This window comes from Mycetomoellerius zeteki, unplaced genomic scaffold, assembly GCF_001594055.1.
Source record: "Mycetomoellerius zeteki isolate Tzet28-1 unplaced genomic scaffold, Tzet1.0 scaffold120, whole genome shotgun sequence".
Taxonomy (NCBI): domain Eukaryota; kingdom Metazoa; phylum Arthropoda; class Insecta; order Hymenoptera; family Formicidae; genus Mycetomoellerius; species Mycetomoellerius zeteki.
Window position 1 is genome coordinate 448031 of NW_017256127.1, and position 14891 is coordinate 462921.

General features: G+C 30.7%; 1 protein-coding gene across 1 annotated transcript; it reads right to left on the reverse strand.

Moving 5' to 3' along the window:
• Positions 1 to 2007: 2007 nt before the first annotated feature.
• LOC108731116 (1-Acylglycerol-3-phosphate O-acyltransferase 2) lies at positions 2008 to 13388 on the reverse strand. Its single transcript, XM_018461224.1, has 6 exons — positions 13312 to 13388; positions 4758 to 4943; positions 4550 to 4683; positions 4223 to 4404; positions 3386 to 3551; positions 2008 to 2703 (listed from the first exon to the last, which is right to left on the reverse strand). Exons 1-6 carry the CDS (start codon positions 13320 to 13322, stop codon positions 2558 to 2560), a joined length of 825 nt encoding a protein of 274 aa, XP_018316726.1. The 5' UTR covers positions 13323 to 13388; the 3' UTR covers positions 2008 to 2557.
• Positions 13389 to 14891: the final 1503 nt, after the last annotated feature.

The window sequence follows — 14891 nt, forward strand, 5'->3', positions numbered from 1 at the left end:
AATTTTTACTATAAAATAATGAAATGTTAAAAAAAAATCTTCAGTTTCAGCTGCAATAAATGTACTTTGAGAGATGTATCTGAAAAATTTGGCATAGGCTTATCTACTTTCTTTCGTTACATGAATAAAGTTATTGATTATTTACTAGACTGTGGAAAAGAGGTATCATAGAAATGTCTCAAATAGAAGAAGAAAAAGAAAATCTATCAAAAGAATTCCAAAAGATAAACATTAAAGGTTTCGCATTTATTTATTAACTTTATCCAACGATATATTTTAGATTTCAGGATTTCCGAATGTAATTGGATGTATAGATGGACTCTCCATAAAGTGTCCTTTTGTTTTCTTCCTCTTTCTTTCAGAGGTAGGCGAAAATCATAAAGTGCAAGACTCCTTTTTACCATTGCTATCAAGTCTTCATCTAATTACTCTTTATTAATATCACAACCAGCGTTTTCAGTTTCATTTTCTGTAATAATTATATTTATTAATAATATAATTTACTAATAATTGTGACTGTAGTCGCGACTGACGGCACAATTTTGTCGCGTTCTCTATTATAATTTTCAAATAAATGATTGCCCTTACGGGATGACTCGATAATCAAACAGATTTCTAGCTAAATATCAGAGCTTTTATACAAATACAAGTTGGACGCAGGCACAAGAGAGCGTGTCACTCTTTCGTTAAATTTCGCTTATTTTAAAAGGTTCACGCGCAATTACAATTCGCGACGGTAATAGGAATGGATCGTTACAGGCGGAAAGCGTGTCGGAGGACGAGAGAGATAGGCTGCAAAAATGACACAGAACTTAACAAGAAAAACAAATAACAAGTGTATTTCGAGGCGTTAATTATTACAGATAAGTTTAATAAATCAATTGTAAGCTTGGTCTTTCAGAGTCCGCGACAAACAGAGATAAAATCTAGTGTACTCGGGCTGATCGTATCAGATAGTGACAAGATGGGAGCTTTCAAAATGATCACGCGAGAAAGGCGAATATTTTCACAATAACTACGCAAAGATTAAGGTCTATCACCAGTGTACTAAGAGCTCACATACTGACAAGGAGTTAAATTACCGAGATAGATCACATCGGCTTGACATGTCGGCTTTTACATACTGGTATATGGTTTTACTTATGTTAGTACTGCAATTATATGTATATGTTGTATATACACCGCGTTTTCCATGGTGATATGGAAATGGAGAAAATGTCAGAAATTACATTTTTCTGTAAGGTATAATAAGTGCAAATTGCATCATATTAAAAAATCATTTGAGCTTCGCAACTTTTTTCTGATCTTTAAAGGTAAATTTGTATAAGAAATATTGGAAGAACACTGATGACATTCTAAACTTATGTCGTGATTGTAACATAATTGAAGAAAATGTTTTTATTGGTTGCGTTCAGCAGACTCAACTGTTGCAGAGCGGATCCGTGAACGCTCCCCACTATTGGATGATCTAAAAGAATACACCAATAACAGCGAACGCTCATGGATCCGCTCCGCAATAATTGAGTCTACTGAACGCTACCATTGATGATTAATCGACCGATATACAGGGTGTCCCATTTTAAATAATTCATTAAGATTTTTCGAAAACTATGGTAGATCGGAAAAATGTTTCAAACAAAAGTAGTATGATTCGGACATAATAAGATACTATTGATTTGACGTGGCGTCGTTAAGATCAGGTCAAGGTCACATCGATTTTTTTTAAATGGAACACCATACTTTTGATTCCAGAATCTAATAGCCGGTGTCGAAAACTTTCCAAAACGCTATAATAAAGTTATTTTTATAAAGTTATTTAACTCGAAAAGTATAATAACTTTATTATCAATAAAGTTTCAGAGTATGATTCACCATCTATTGATAATCGATTTTCGAAATGGAAATGGAAAGAGATTTTAAATAACAAAAATAACATTTGTTATTTAGTACAAAGATAACATTTGTCAAGATCAAGGCCATTGGAGATTATTTCTCTTATTTTTATTTTTGTACTAAAAATTCATTTTTACGTAAAAATGAAAATAAGAGGTCATGGACAAAAAGGTAACCACACTTTTTTTTCGATGTTTTTTGGAATATAACGCAAAAATTTTCAGAGTGCGATTCACCATCTATTGATAATCGATTTTCGAAATGGAAATTAATATCTCGTTGCGAAAAATTGCGGGACATCCTGTATATACATATATGTAAAGATCTAAATGAATCTTAATGAATTAAAGAAGCTTTCTCTCAGCTGATACGTACATTGTATATGTTATGGCACATCCAGATAGAACACAGAAGTCATAAAGATATCCTAAAGACGTCTCTAACTTCACTTATAAGCGGCAAATGAAATATGAGACATCATTATGACTTTGTATTCTATCTAGGTAGAAACTACATGCATCCACAATAATTAGTAACACAATAAAGTCAATCTTTGCGAATTTGCAATCTGCAAATTAGTCAGTCACGATTTTTCCTATCGATTAGAATTTATATCACGAGTTAGTTATGCTAATTGTTTTTTGTTACTCCTATCATTCACACTTCATGTCTGTTTCTCGAGACACTCCGTCGACGATTCCATAAAAGTTTTATTCATAATTTTATACGCTTGCTCCATGAGCTTTGGAAGATCGTCTTTGGTCATACCCACGGTAGGAATAGGCGGTAGAACAGTAATATAACTACTTCCTGTGAAATATCAAATCTTTTTTTAGTTACATAAGTATTGTAGGATGATATAATATATATTTTAATAAGGAATATACAGAGAATGGACAAAAATATCAACGCGCTTTTTGTTTGTCGTGCTCACTGTGATTACATTAAAGTTAGGAAAGTCACTTTGAAAAGTAAATTGTCATCACGCGTTACTTATTGAAAAAAATAATGAGTAACGCCGTAGTTATTCCGTTACAAATCACATTAAAAAATAACGAGTTACAAACTGTGAATTATTTTTTTCAGTAACGAATGATTTTTCCAACTCATTATATAATTTAAGTAACTATTAATTATTCTAACTCTGATGCTACATTATCACCATAAAAAATTCGCAACAAGTCGTTATTACAACAAGGTAACTACACTGAAAAAAATTTTGGTCATTTTTGGTCCAATGAATGATCGTTAATCAATGTCCGACTTAATGTCCGACTTAATGTAATTAATTCATTGATTATACCAGGACAATAATAGGATTCATTTATATAACATTACGAGAATCCATTGGATCAATTTTCATTAATTCAATGAATATTTTATTGTATTTACGTATAGTTTTGGTTCAATGTAAGTAACTAAGAGTAACGGCAGTTATAGTAACTATAGTTACTTTCATTCCTAAATTAAAATATAATTCATCCTTATTTACCTGAATAAAATCTTTTTAATTTGCCATCCAGGAAGTAATATTTTGACACAATAACGGGTTGAATCGGCATTTGAGATTCGATCGCGACATGAAAAGCACCTTTCTTAAAAGGAAGCAATGAATTACCTGAATGGCGGTGTCCCTCAGGAAATAGAAGAAGCCTCCGCTAAAAGGATTAAATGGATCGAAATTTCTATAAAAGGATATTTACTTCTATAAAATATATTAAGTATATTACTCTGATTACATTGTCCAAAATATATTATTGATTTATTTAAAACTTACATTAATTTAAATAATTGCTTTTATGTCAATATACTTTCTATTGCTATTTTAATATATTTAATAGGAATGTGTGGGTACTCGAGATTTCGGGTTCGGATCGGGTCAGAAATTTTTTTCGGGATTTGATCGGGAGTATCGGGACTCGAATGTAATGTTCGGATTTAAAATCGGATCGGACAGTGATCATAGACGTAAAAACTTTATTATTGAATTTGAAATTAAAAAAGTCTGCACTATCGACCTCGATCAAGTTTGGCAATTGGTTTAGGATTCCTTTAAAAAGTTTCTAGACCTACGATTACTGTAATGTTCGGGTGCCCGATTTACGAGCACCCGAACATTACAAACATTCGGGTACAAACATCCCGACCCGATTCCGAAAAAAAATTCCGAACCCGAAGCTCTGATACCCGTAATTTCGGGTATCCACACACCCCTAATATTTAACTATACTTTTCAATGTTTAATATATTCTAATATATTTTTTAATGTTATTTTAAATCTCTACGCGCTTCCGTTAATGATATAAAGAATACTATGTAAAGTCATTACCTTCGCCAGACGAATCGATTCCGCTGTAGCATTAATAATCTGGGACGATTCTGCTACATTTTTTCTATCAATGAATAACGTTCCCCAAAGCCAACACGCGAGCCCGAATGGTCCAAGATACAAAATCTCCTTCCTCGAAATAACGGTGCAATTATCCATCGCCAACCATAGTTCACCTAAAACTGTATGGCCAATTTTGTTATATATATTTCCGTCATTCCTAATAAAATAGTCTACCTTTTTATTCGCTCATTATTATTTTAATGAATTTGTTTAGAGCACTTTTTAATTTAATAAACTCATAATAATTTCAATAATTGGAGTTACCGCAAAGATCTAATGAACTCTGGTGGTTGATGAGCACGATGCAGCCCGAATCTTTAACAATATTCTCCTTACCGCGAAAATGGAAATGTATTCCAATGATCTTTGCTATTGTTACCACGCATCTGGCCGGCACTCTGAAAGATTTTATTTTTATTTTAATAAAGCTCGACGATTTGCCTTTATCCATAAATCATATACGGGAACTTACAACGCGTTTTTCCAACTGCCAACTCGGAATAGCATAAACGGTATCCATAATCCCGCGGCCAACGCACTTGCTACTATGAAGAAGGTAAATTTCGCTCGATATCTCACACTCTCACTCAAGGCACATAGCATAACAAAGAGAAGTAGCAGCATAATGCCAGTTGTTGAGTAAATGTCGCATAGTACTCTGAAATCGTACAAGATTAATTACATTAATTGTGCATTTATTCTATTTTTTTTGTTATGTGAGGGAAAGCTGAAAATTAATTTCCAATAATTTTTAATTAAATAAGACATGTCTGTGCGTGCGTGTGTGTGTGTGATCGCTATTTTACGTAACTTATTTTCTATATAACAAATCACAAATTAATATATTATAGGACCATATATGTGATAACACAAACTATAGAAATCAATGCTTTAAACGGTCTAACTGGACCTTAAATGCTTGTATGATTCTGACAAGTAAACTTTCCGTTACTCGCCGAATTTAATGAAATTTAATACATTTGTAGAGCAGATGAAAATAATAGCACGTATTTTTTTATATTGGTAAGTTTCATTAAATTCAGCGAGTCACGGAAAGGTAGGTTTAATTGTGTGTATGAATAATGTGAGTGAATTTATATATTAACGTACATAGTCCTTTGAAACGCGCGCCAAAATGATTTTTCGGTCTAGAATACTATAACTCTTCTAAACTACCGCAGTAATATCACAAGTTAAATTGACTAGCAATTTAACAATTTGATGCTTTTTTGCATCTTCGAACGATCTTAATAATGCTGAGTGATATTAAAATCTGTAAATAATTAATTCTTAATTTTTTAAAATAATATCCATGTAACAGTCTAGGACTATTTTGTGCTTATAGGGATGTATTAAGTTATTCCTACTCACAACTAATTACTTTCAAGGTCTCAATCTACATTCACTAATATGAAATACATTTCAAGATACTAAGGTCTTATTAGTTATTTAAGCACACCAACTACATCGCCGATTCCTAATTTCTCTAATTTACTTGGTTTTTAAAAATTAATTTTAATACAAGGATCTTACTTCGATTTATATATATTTTTACAATTTACATATAAAAAGAATACAAAGTTTTACAGAATGATTGTTCGACAATATTACATTGAAAGAAAAATATATTAAATTTTAATAAACATTTATTTGATACAGGAACTATTAATTTGATTTAACTATTCTATTCTTTATTTATAGCAAATATATTTATTTTCCGTAAATAAATGTTATATTAGTATCAGTAATATTATGTAAATATTATATTCAAACAATTATTTATTAAAATTTAGTACATTTTTCTTTCAGTATATTAATCGGTTTATTTATTTCGCGAAGAAAGGCAAGAAAATAAGCGCTTTGTGATAACAAGCAGTGACAATGTTTGTACAATTCTTAATTCGCGATAGCGTTGACATAAATCGTTTTTTTTTTGGTGCGTGTAGATAGTTAAAGTTCATTGAGAGCAGATCTCACGAAATATATATTTGCTACGAATTTTGTTGACAGAAATTTGATGCAGGATTTATGATGCTCTGACAGAACGCAAACAGAAATATCAGCGGAATTTTCTAGCAAAGTATAATAATGGAAATCAAGCAAACCGAATATGGTTTAAGCATATTTATTAATAATAGGTGCATTCAGTAAAACACAACAGTTGCGCAACGATTTACGTATGAATTGCAATATGTTGAGTGTTCTGCCCTTATATAGTAGATGCTCTAATGCATACATAACTTTTCATGTGTTTCAAAAGTCTACTATGTTTTATAAATAACTGCATTCATTAGAAAAAACAGCTTTGCCATTGTCGTAAAATTCTTTAATATAAGGTACCTGAGCCGAATAAGGCCCACTTTTAAATTACTTAATTACTATTACTTAAAAACTCGCTTTATGCCTGCAGTACATGCTTGAAAGATGTGTTATAAGAAATAGATAAAAAGGGAGAATTAAAGAATTGGAATTGGTAGCAACACGTTTGTTTAACATAACAAAAAGTTGTGTATGAGCCATTTTTATAACAATCCGCTGCAAAACTTACCAGTACACAAGGTTTCATAATTTATAATTTTACATTATTTATTATAATTCATTATATTATTCAACTTCCTAGTTATGGAAAATAACAAATAAATCAATTTTTTGAAATGAGTATATGTATTTTTTTTAAACAATGTACTTATTAAATAAGGCCCACTTGTGAATATTGTTATAGCTATAATTATTATTTGTTTGTTATGTATGGAGTTTACGCCAGAGAATAACGATTTTCAATGCTGCTATCTTTTAAGAAGCCAAAATTGCATTCAAATTGCTAAAAATTTCTAAAGATTAAAGAGTTTTAATTACAAACAAAATTAAAGATAATTGAGAGTAGAATAAGTTCTAAGGAATTTCCCTTCTACGATTAATAATCATTTTAAAACTGATTTAAACAGATAATATTTATTTTCTTTGTTATTTTTAATTTACTTTTGATTTGGGCCTTATTATATTCATGTGTATGTAATAAGTAGGGCTCGTTATTATACGTTTAAACGAAAACACATTTACACGTATAATTAGCATATCCGTTTATTAGAATTGTCTTTCCGAATATTTTCACTTTTTCTATATAAACGTTTATCCCTTTATTAAGGAGTGTGACGAATTGAGAAAATGCAAAAAATTCGATTTTTAATTTTACTATATTAAAGAACGTTAAAATATTCGAAAAGATGTTTTTCATAGATGGATATGTTAAATATACATGTAAATGTATTTTCGTTTAAATGTATAATAATACACGTATATTCGGAAAAATGTTTCTTTTATAAACGGATATACTAATTAAACGTATAAACGTTTACCGTCAAGTAAACGTTTTTTTGAAAGCGAATATAAACGGATAAACGTTTTACATGTATCTTCGAAAAACGGAATAAAATTAGAGCCCTAGTAATAAGGCTCAATGTCAGAGATTAACAAAATTTTTTTGTTCATTTACAAATGTTCTAAATAAACAATACATATATTTTATTTTTAGGAATGAATGAAATGAAGATTTGATTCTCTTATTTAGTTTATTTCAATATCCCCATAAATAGAATTTTAAAAAATAAAATAAATTAGATGGGCCTTACTCGGCTCAGGTATACCTTAATTGCGTTCTGCAATGTTTAAATTATCATTAGTCATGAATCTATTAAAAACTGGAATTTGTATTCGTGCAATGAAATAATATTGCAATGTGTATTTATATGACTTCTTTACTAAATGTATGATTATAATAACTTAACCGATAGTAATTTTACTTGCACTGATTATTATGCGTATACCAATTCGTTATTACAATTGTAATTTTCAATAAGATGTTATTAAATAACCGAACTTTTTGCTTCAACCAAATTATTTTATTACCTTAACTAAGAATTTGTTTGTCCAAACGATATCATTTTTTTTATTATTGACCTGGTTTTTTTGCTGTTCCTTATATAACTTAACTTTTTATGTTTGGGTATGGGTAAACAAGTCCTTGGTTAATGCAATAAAATAATTTATTTGAAGCAAAAAATTTGATTGAAACATTTTAGTTGTATTATCAGAAACAAGTAAAATGTTACAATAACCAAATTTTTTGCTTCAACCAAATTATTTTGTTGTCTTAACCAAGGATTTGTTTGCCTATATCCAAACAAGAGATTAGTTGATTCAACTAAATGGGATTTTCAGTATAGCATAATTTATAAACATAAATTAAAATGAGATTTATGCATATTTCCATATTTCTAATTATAATCGTTAAAACGATATCAAAATAGGAATTAATTTTATTGATGCGAAAAATATTATCTTGGATCACCCGATCACGGCTGACCAAAAGTCAGAACTCTTTTTTAATATTATTCAAATCATTTACTTTTCCAACTATCAAGCGAGTTCATTCATTAAAAGTTAAAACGATCATTTAATGAATTCAGACTTGATAAATGTTGAAGATAATATTTCGAATAGTCGAGATAACGTGGGAACTCTAACTTGTTCAGTTAATTGTCTTACATTTTCCTCATAATGATGCGACTTGATTGTATTTATTATTTATTAGACTGTTGCATTAATCAGGGAAAATAAAATAGAAGAAAGATATATTATGTATAATGGCTGCGTTCGGTAGAAATAGCAATTTTGCAGCCAGTATTTCATATAAATATTTCATGTAAATGATTGCCTCAACGCAAAAAAACATTTTCCTGACGATAAACGTCTCATTTTGTAAATTGTTATATTAAAATATGTGTGCAGAGTACGGCTTATATCGTAAAAAAGCATATGCGCATCAGCAATGAGTATTATAGCCCGATCGAAATTCAAGAAGTATAGTCCGATCGAAATTCTATACATAATTGAGATAAGTAGTTATGTATACGGAGGAACACAAGGATAATAAAGTTAATGGCCCGTATTCAGACCGCGCTTTTATCTCCGAATTTCTATAATATACGTAACGTAAAGTATAGCATGTTAGCGCGCTAACATCGTTGTTCTGAATACGAGCCAATATCGATAAGCATCGATAGCGTTACATGCAAATAATTGATATTGAAGAAAAAAATCTAAACACACACATGCTTCTCATATTATAACTCATATATTACTATTACAAGCTAAATGAATGAAATTTTGATGAATTAAAATATAATAAAAACAATAAATAATAGATATAAAGAGTTACGAACAAAATGCTAGATCTTATTTGCTGATATTTAATAATCTCGATAAATAAAAGTAGGGCTATGAGCCAGTTACAATATAAAGAATATTTAATAATCTTTCATACAAAACGTTTCGACACCGATCGAGTCATTTTCAATGTAAACAACAAGCGCAATATTACATAAACTATCGGAATATTCGGTCACATTATAATGTCCAGTAAAAACGTCGGTTATTTAGTATTCGCTATATGGGGTCCATATGTAAAAGCATCATAAAGGTGATCTCATCTCACTTTTCAAAATTCTACAATCTTGATTTGTCGTAATGATGTAAGTCAGACGCCGAGAGGAAAACGCAAAAATTAACTAAGTTATATAAAATAATAAAACGTTAGTAAAAGTTATATAAAATAGTAAAAGTTATATAACGTCGCCTGATAGTCGAGGATACATGTTCTCTCCAATAGTACCATGGCTTACTTTTTATTATTTTATATAACTTAGTTAATTTTACGTTTTCCTCTCGGCGTCTGACTTACACCATTACGACAAATCAAGATTGTAGAATTTTAACTTTTTATATATTTTTTTTGTTTAAATTTTAACTAAGTTATATAAAATAATAAAAAGTAAGCCATGGTACTATTGGAGAGAACATGTATCCTCGACGATCAGGCGACGTTATATAACTTTTACTATTTTATATAACTTTTACTAACGTTTTATTATTTTATATAAGTTAGTTAATTTTTGCGTTTTCCTCTCGGCGTCTGACTTACATCATTATGACAAATCAAGATTGTAGAATTTTGAAAAGTTTTGAGATGAGATCACCTTTATGATGCTTTTACATATAGACCGCATATAGCGAATACTAAATAACCGACGTTTTTATTGGACATTATAATGTGACCGAATATTCCGATAATTTATGTAATATTGCTTGTTGTTTACATTGAAAATGACTCGATCGGTGTCGAAACGTTTGTATGAAAGATTATTAAATATTCTTTATATTATAACTGGCTCATAGTCCTACTTTTATTTATTGATTTATTCTAATTGAACCATATTTATAATTATTTAATAATCTATTTTAACATTACAACAGATGTTTTGACCAAGTCATTTTCAATGTTGAATAAACAATTTAAACAATAGACGATTACATTTCAAACGCAAATTACCCCTACTGAAGCGCGCTTCTGTTACATCTAATATTGCACATATTTAGAAAACATTCTTGAAAATGTATAACTTATCTCTTGTCACGATTGCAACGCCACTTACATCGGCCAGACTAAAGGCCATAGCACACTTTCCAATAATCATAAAACGTACCGTAAGAAATAGCCAGTTAAAATTAAGAGAGAGTCGTACACCTCGAGACGGGGGGGGAGGTGAGATGAACCTCGCTTCGTGTGAAAAGCCATTACGTAAGCAGGGAAAATTATAGGACAGTTTTTAATATTATATGTGGCAGAAATAAGACATTATTTTTTGGTTAATAACTTTTTAACGAATGACGAGCGACGGCTAAAATCTATTGGAGGTCACTCATGATCTTGACAACTACTTCAAGATCAAGGTTATTGGAGCAGTCTCTTATTCGATATATTTACTCATGTATCTACATGAGAAATAATTATATTCGTAAATATATTGACCAGTATTCAAAACACATATTTATAAAAGCGCATTCTAAATATATATACGGGTCATTCTCTAAAAACGTGTCGATTTAAAAAGATTAAAATTAATTATTTATTATTTCCGGTTCATTTTGGTCAACCTTATATAATTAGTTTTCATAAAAGAGGTTGTACATATATTCACACACTTTGTTACAATAATAATTAATTTACTACAGTAAAAGTTATCTAACAAGGGGAGGCTCCCTTACCGATTTCAATGAAACTTTCCTTGTTAGCAGGATTGTCGAGTGTGTTCCCCTGAATAAAAATCACCTCCCATTTGGGCGTAGACGGTCTACCGTTTCCGAGATATTTCAATATTAAAGTTGATAACGGCATTTTCTTTAGAGTTTATTAGAACGTTCATACTCGAGTATTTGTAGCGTAGTGGATATGATAACAATCTTCCCGTACAGCACAAAATTTGCAACAATATCGTTGCAAAATCTCTGCAATATTGCTGCAAAATACAATGTTGCTACAACTTTTGTGCAATTTGTGCTGTAGGGGGAAAATGACTACAAAAAGTGTAAACAGCAGATCGTCAACAAAACATTGTAAAATTTCCACCACTATGCTACAAATACTCAAGTATGAATGGTTTAATAAACTCTAAAGAAAATGCCGTTATCAACTTTAATATTGAAATATCTCGGAAACGGTAGATTGTCTACGCCCAAACGGAGGGTAATTTTTATTTAGGGGAACGCATTCTATAATTCTGCCAAGTTTTATTGCAATCGGTAAGGGTCACTCCGGAGCCTCCCCTTGTAAGATATATCATTTTTATATGATTATAAGAGAAATCACAATTGATAATGCCAAAAATTAATAAAAAAATAAAAAACGGAGATAAAAAATTTACTTTATATCAACGTTATTTTCTTAAATTTCGTTGTAAGTAATACACGATATTTTTGGTGCAATTAAATCATTTTACACGACATATATAGTATATTATATCAATAATCTACAGTAAAAAGAAGAGAATGCTTTGCTATATACTAATTAAGTTATTAACTTTTTGATAAACTTATGACAACCACAATCCTGATTTACTATATTTTATCGTCATAAGTAAAAAATTGTTATCTTAGAAAAACCCTGTATTTAAATCTTACACAACATGGCTATAAAAAGCAGCGTTGATAAAAAATAATATCTTTCTTAAGAATAAAACATTCTCAAGATAAAATATTTCTTTTTAAATATGTTTTTAATGGTTTATACATGCTTTAAAAAGTATTATAAAAGAACATCCCAGATAGACAAAAAGATATCTTTTAGATTTCTAAAAGACTTCTCGCCATGTCTTGCGATATCTTGCATTTTTTACGAAAAGATATCTTTTAGGGTCCTAAAAGATGTCTTATGCAATAGTTTAAGATATCTTTCAAATATCTGGAAAATGTCTTTTAGATATGTGATAGATGTCTTTAAGGTGTCTTAAAGATATCTTTTAAATGTCTTGAATATGTTTTTTAAATGTCTTGAAAATATCTTTTTGATGTCTTGAAGATATCTTAAAAAGTAAATCCATATTTAGAAAACGAATAATAACACAGCATGACAATGTTAAGTTTATTAATTAAAAGTTGCTGTTTGTGGAGCAATAGATAATAAGATATCTATTGCTCTTGCATAAGATCTAAAAGACGTCTTTTAGATATCTACAAGACCTCAATGTTATCTGGAATGTTTAAAACGTGTTAAAAACATTGATTAAGCATGTACAGTTTAAAACATGTTTAAAACATGATTTTTACCAACCTTGCTAAAAAGTAATTGAGATACATAAAAAAAATGTTTTATAGAAAATGAACAATATATTTCATGATCTTTTAATCAGAATTATAAAATATCCTTAATCTTTTTTTACAAAAGACTCAAATATTGCAAAAAAATCCATTTTGATACATTAAACTTCAATTATTTCAGCAACCTATAAAGTGTATATAAAATTTGGAATACTTATGACATACTGTTTTAATATTCAAAAATCCATATAGAGGAAATACCTTATCTCAAAGTAATTAAAATAAAATTTTTTTGTAAACTAGTGTATAATAGTAGCGTGAAATTTAACGGCCCAGAGAGAAATATCATACACAGATTATTACACATTACTCACATTTTAAACATGATGTTATTTATTTAAGTACGTAGTATTCACCGCGCTTGATCAAAGACAACTGTCAAACACCAGCAAACTTATCGGCTTTGTCGCCCTCGTCGGTTGTCCTATATATAGCGACTCGTGGACACGTGACGCGCCAAATATTGAATGATAAGGGCCCTGGCACACAAAAAACTAATGCGGGGTCTACAATAGAAGTCGTAGCAGTCGTAGGGTCTTAAGTCATAGAAAATTGACCTATCACAGTTGATTGTTCTTCTCATATTCGACTGTGATGCGGGGTCTACAATAGAAGTCGTAGCGGTCGTAAGGTCTTAAGTCATAGAAAATTGACCAATCACAGTTGATTATTCTTCTCATATTCGACTGTGATTGGTTAATTTTCTACGACTTAAGACCCTACGACTGCTACGACTTCTATTGTAGACCCCGCATTAGTAATCGTAAGATCGCAAGCAAATCGACCAATCACAATCAAAATTACGATCTCGCGTTTTAAAACGCTCGATTGTGATTGGCCGATTTACTTACGACCTTACGATTGCGACTAAAATTTTTGTACGTGTGATGGCTTTAAGTCTCGATATCTCTCGTCTTTTCGAAAAATGCCGTCAACGATATATTGGTGCGCAGCACCTTTTCACAGATTACTTTATCAGAATCATCTTGATCGAAAAAAAAAAAGAATGTTTTAATGTTACGCGAAATTCTAGCGTGCTCTCTAATTACGGAATTATCTTATCAAAGTTTATGTAATTATAACTATTTAATTTAAAAATGTAGAATCTTAACGATATATCTCGTAATTACAACGATTATCGTACGTTTATTCTTTCGTTTTAAAAATACTTTAGATCTGTTTTCTGTAGTTAAATTGATGTACACTTTTGGAACTTAATGTAAGATAAGCAGCGTCAGGATAAGGGTGTGATGAGCGAAGCATTTGCCATATAAAAAATTTGAAGGGCGTAAAAGCCAGCATTAGGCCAATATTACATGCGTACGTTTTTTGTCGTACGACAAATTTTTCAAGTCTGTTGATTAGCTATAAGACAAAGAAGTCCGACATCCTTTCTGTCTTGCAGCCAATTAACGCTTGAAAAATCCGACAAAAAACGGACGCACGTAATATTGGCCTTATTTCGTCGTACGACGATCTCCAAACAATCAGAAAAACAATTGCTGGATTTACACTGCATCCGATTTTCGTTGTACGCTCTCCAACCAATCAGAAAACAGGATTTCGATGAATTTTGCTTCGTATTATCGGAATCCTGTTTTCTAATTGGATGCAGAGCGCCGTACGACGAAAATCGGATGCAGGGTGAATCCAGCGTTATGGATGTCACAAATAAACCGCGTTCACGATACTCAAAGTGGAGATGTAATAGCATCGTTGATTGATTCCGACATTTTACTTCAAAGCCAATCAAAATTTGTACAAGATTAGGCCTGTTCTTTTGGGCTGAACTTTTGTACCAATTCACTTTCTTCCTTTTTGCGGGGTCTACAATGGGTGCATTCAGTACCACGACCGCTCACTGAGCGCTCAGTGAGCGCTTGTATCTGTTTGG